At 44.3% G+C, this 5,021-nt stretch overlaps 1 protein-coding gene across 14 annotated transcripts in view; it reads right to left on the bottom strand.

The window, feature by feature from the left end:
• Nucleotides 1-5,021, bottom strand: part of LOC116389103 (RNA-binding protein Musashi homolog 2) — a 241,749-nt gene that overhangs the window by 220,601 nt on the left and 16,127 nt on the right. For all 14 annotated transcript variants that reach the window (XM_031857530.1, XM_031857532.1, XM_031857529.1 and 11 more), the window contains exon 5: nucleotides 4,206-4,247. In XM_031857530.1, the coding sequence (XP_031713390.1) occupies nucleotides 4,206-4,247 (42 nt within the window). The remainder of the gene's footprint in view (nucleotides 1-4,205; nucleotides 4,248-5,021) is intronic.

The raw sequence follows: 5,021 nt of genomic DNA, 5'->3' as shown, positions 1-5,021 counted from the left end.
GAGAGAGAGAGAGAGAGAGAGAGAGAGAGAGAGAGAGAGAGAGAGAGGTGTGGGATGAAGACGAGCCGAGGAAGTGGGAGTACTGGTCAATTTGCCATACGCAGAAATCAAGTGTGAGAGAAAGAGAGAGGAGACAAAGAGAGGGCTCTCCAGCTGTTGGAGATAGACAGACACTAACACCAGTATCAACAGCAGGCCACGAGCAGGGAGGCCACGGTCACAGCTGTCACGGGGCTGGAGTGAAATTTGGGGCACTGCTTGGATAGTTGTTTTTTTAACCGATATCTCTGAATTACCTCAACTGATGCACTAGTACGGTGCTTCCTCCTCACTGACGTTTTAAACACGAGAAGTTTCAGGAAAGGAAAACTGTGGTTGCAAACCAGATGAACCGTCTTTTCAGGAAGTGTTGACCCAGCAGCCTTCTGCGCAGCACGCATCCATTTATGCACAGGTAAGAGTGTTCTCTCTGTGTCCTAAAGACCGCCAGAGACACGGCGTCCACCTGCTCGGGACGTCTTACACTGCAAAACCTTTTACGAGGCCTGCAAGACCAAAAAAAAAAAAAAAAAAAAAAAAAAGGGCTACGCCCATTGCTCTGTAAACGGTCGCTGCTCCTTCCTTTCATTTCCATAACAAGCCCATCAGAACTCATCTCCCACTGAAGTGGCCACAGTCCCACTGGCAATTAAAATCATGCTGGGACATGCCATGGTTGTGTGCGCGACTCCGCGGCGGGAAACAAAAGCAGCGGCGGTAATGACACCGACGGTTGAGTGGTAAATCTCGAGCAAAAAAATGTCGGCGGAAGCCGTCGCTTTGATTTCTCCAGGAAACAGAGCAGGACTCCTTCTCATCTTTCAGTGTGAACCTTACAGGGAAATATCAAACGGGGAAACAGCATCATCTCTGTCTTCTGTACCACTTTCTACACACACACACACACACACACACACACACACACACACGGGTTGTTTTGTTTTTAAGAATCGGCAGCATCTCAACAGGCTCAAAATATATGGAGAAAACAATAAGGAGTAAGCTTTTAAAAACACTCTTGGATCATTTTGGTGTGTAAACTCAAATATTTGGCCAGAGTTAAAAGGTTCAAAATGTCTTCCAAGGCGTCACATTCAGCGTCAGCTGATGCGTTTTTACACAGAATGAGGAACGCTGATTTGTCCCATATTTCTTACAGTGTAGCCGTGCTAATAAGGGGTTCCCTTAACTGAGAAATGACCAATAACTCTTTCAACATACGAGTGAACTATAGAAACTGTCCCCTGACAAAGTCTTCAGCCATCAGGGTTCCCTGCATAATTCTAACGTGAAGGCACAACACCTCGCCGATAACATATAGAAAATAAGAAATAGAATATCAGAAACAATCAGAAGGATTCTCCAAAGAAATCAATGAATAGACTCATACAAAAGTAATCCCTCCCAATCACCACTTACTCTGACCCACAAGACGTGTGTTGAAGTGTCTGTATCTGCAGAGATATGTGGTGATATAATGGCAACAAAGAAAAAAAAGGTGATGTCATTGTATCTTGTGTTCACATCTTTATTTTCAGGAATAAGCTCAGGTTTAATCATAATAACATATATCTATTCCAAGATATAACTTATTTCTGCTATTAATAGGGTGGATCAAGAAGGACTGAATGTTGAGATGCTGAAACATTTATATTGAAATCCTGGAATTCTAAAAGCTACTTTTAGCTGCCTATCTCATAAAGCCATGGCTGACTCCAAGCCAGGCTGAAAGGGGGGGGGGCTCAGATGAATGTGTGTGAAGCACCTTGCATCACATCGCTATTGTCTAAGCCTTTCTTTCTCATCCGTCAGTCATCAACAGAAGAGACCTAATCCCCGAATATCTGACGACTAGCCTGCAATGATACCTTCCACGCGACTTGTAAGCGCCGCCACCATTTCTGGTGCAAAATGTTGACTATTTAAGTCCTAAGATAAGCTTTAGTTGTGTGGCATTATTCATCAGCAATGTTCCTTTAGCGTGCTCTCTTTGATTGACAGGACCTGTGGTGTTCTGCCCTTGGTGTCCTTTACCACACATGGGTAGAAAAACAGATTACTAAATTCTACACGGACACAAGGTTCCAGAAGGCGACGCAGAATAAATCCACACTCCGGAAGTGATTTGTCATACGAGAACATATTCATGTCTTATCATGACAATAATCTACAATTCAGGTATAATACCGACCTTAAAAACATAAATGTTTCCCTTTAAAACTCCAGAATTGTAGGTACCTACACAAATCCTGTGACTTTGCCACACATGTCAAATCAGATTTAAATTAAATGACGTCTACCTCGTTATATGCGGCCTAATGATTGTCCGCTGGCAAACTCCTTCCCGCCCGTCTCTTGATAATGAAACGTCCATGTTTTGGGGGCAGTGTCAGTTATGCCTTGCTGATACAAGTTGTTTTTTTCCCCCGTGATCCTGTCATCCCGGTGCAAACACCTTCAGTTGTTTACAGTGAAATGTCCTCTGTGTTCACCTTCACTTCCTGTCTGTTTTCAGCGCCGCTCTACGTGCTGTACATACTGTATAGGTTTTACCACAATGCAGCGTTTCGGCAGCGGGGAGGTGGGGGGGGTTCACTGGCGGGGTTACCCGCGAGGTCATTGTTAGCCGTGAGAAAACGAACGCTGATTGGTCGCATCGGCGATGTGCCGCCCGAAGCCTCGTGCCACAGAGGCACCTGCCAAGACGGGGCTTCTTTAAACAAGACCGAAGCCTATTCAACAGCTGCATAAGCAGCCGGGCGGGCGGACAGTGGAGGGGAGAGTGAGGGGGACGAAAGAAAGCAAATGCAAAACAGTGAGGACTTGCTAAATGGGAACCACAGAATGGGGCTTCTTTTAAAAAAAAAAAAAAAAAAAAAAAAAAAAAGGTCTTAAATCAATTGAACATAAAGTACAAACCCATGCAATGTTAATCTATCTGGCTTAATCCCATTGCTTTAAGACCCTTTATAATCCACATTCAATACATCCATTTTTCTTCCCTAACAAGCCTGCCCTATAGTCATTGTATAAATCGTCGGTACGAGGCTTTTGCGGCACAACGAATTATGCTATAGTGGCATTATTTCACCACACAAGGTAGAATGACAAACATGTTTAAGACCGGTAGGACAGCTCGACATATTGCGTTTCCTTGTCTGAGTCATTGCTTATAATATTAAAAAAAAATTTATAGAGTACAGCACTGTTTAAAAAGAAGATTAACAATAACCACGACAGCAAGAGGAGTTTCTTGCTCGAAAAATGGAAGAATCATCAACCATCTGAGCTGTTTTATAGCACCTTGGACTTTCACGAGCAGGGCTCCGAACGGAGGAAGTTGCAGCGAAACACTTGGCGTGTGAGAAAATGTGGAGAAACACTGGTAGTTTCTCAACCATATGCCGATATCCTTAAGTCACCATGTGCTCTGGCTTTGAACGCCGGCTCTGCCAATTCCTCATTTGAAACCTGACCAACTCTCTAACAATGCCTCTCTCTGATCTGGCGGGAAGGAGAAAATCTATTATCGATTTCCACCTGGTTTAGGTAGAAAAATGCGCCCCCCCACCCCCCACCCACCCACCCTCCGATAGCGCCTATTGAATAGCGCTACACTGTACTGTGCACTGAACCCGGGGGATGGTGTGAGGAGCGGGGGGGCATGTCAACAAAGCCCTCGACTATGCCACAGCACCATCTACACACGCTGAATATTTAATCGTCAATAGAAGCGCTCAAAGACCAGTAATCAAGAGGAGGAAAAAGATAATATGCACCACGAGGAGCTCGTGCGACGAGTTCCTCCGTGATTGGAGTTTGACTTGTCTTTTTTTGTTTTTTAAATCACCCATTGTTTCCCGATGCTGATTGTGACCGTGTCTACATGCACGCGCCACAATTAAAGACATTTCTTAATCACTGAACGTCGCTCGGAGCCATTCGGCTCCCGACGACAAAACAACCCGATAGATGCGCGATTCAGCCGGTAAATGCAATTCATCGGCGTCAACGATCCAATGGCGGCAGACTGTTCCTCTACAATAACAGACAGAGCACCACTGCCTCTCTGTATCTGCTGTGGGAGTACACAGAATTAGGTAAGCTAGTGATATGAGACATAATCATTTTCTCTGAGCAGGGGTTAGTGACCAATTTATTCTTACCTTAGGCTGGGCGCGACGTGGAAAGGCAACCTTAGGATCAATCTGAGGATGACAGGAGAACAGCAAAAAAAATTGTTAAAAGAAAAGCCGTGATATTCAAAAACAGAAGACATTTCTGGGGGCCCACACAAAAGGGCTAAATCCTCTGCGGTCAGGAATAAACACGAGGATCTTAATACATATTCAAAGCGTAATGTATTCAAATGTGGCATTTTCTACGGACAATGTTAATATTATCCGAGCCATTAAGTTTCACAGGAGCTGCATAATCAGCCTGTGGCGATACAGAAAGTCTGCTTTTAAGTTGGAGATTTATTTTAACACTATAGCTGCATTCAAGAGCTGTCAAAATTATTGCAATTATAAATTAAGTGCACATGAACGGCCAACAAAGTGGTGATGAGAACATGTGAAGGGGGATTTTTGGAGCACAAAGGGTGGTTAAGGTTTCACTAAGGAAACGCTGTGTCATGGTTATGGGGAGCAACAGTGCCAAATGTCATTTTCAGTGATTAGTTATGAAACCAATTTGTCCCCGCTGACCACCGTTTGTAAACGATACTTTAATGCACCGTGCAGGAACAGAACTTTAGAAGTCCTCCCGTGAAGCCCGAGTCCACAACAGCCAATAGTTCGACAGAGTGCAGAGATCTGAACCTATAACTGCTTTGATTTCAAGGAAAGTCTGTCAGGACTGTCAATGGGGCAGCAGACCTTTAAGTTGAAAGCAATATACACTTCACTCCACCAATTTATAACCCAAGCACCGATTAATGGCCATACATACTGTGTGTGTGTGTGTGTTTCTAAAGGTGT

Source organism: Anarrhichthys ocellatus, unplaced genomic scaffold, assembly GCF_004355925.1.
Source record: "Anarrhichthys ocellatus isolate YVR2014 unplaced genomic scaffold, GSC_Weel_1.0 scaffold18, whole genome shotgun sequence".
NCBI classification, from domain to species: Eukaryota; Metazoa; Chordata; class Actinopteri; order Perciformes; family Anarhichadidae; genus Anarrhichthys; species Anarrhichthys ocellatus.
The sequence above is the reverse complement of the archived record's forward strand: the minus strand, read 5'-3'. Positions and strand labels throughout refer to the sequence as shown.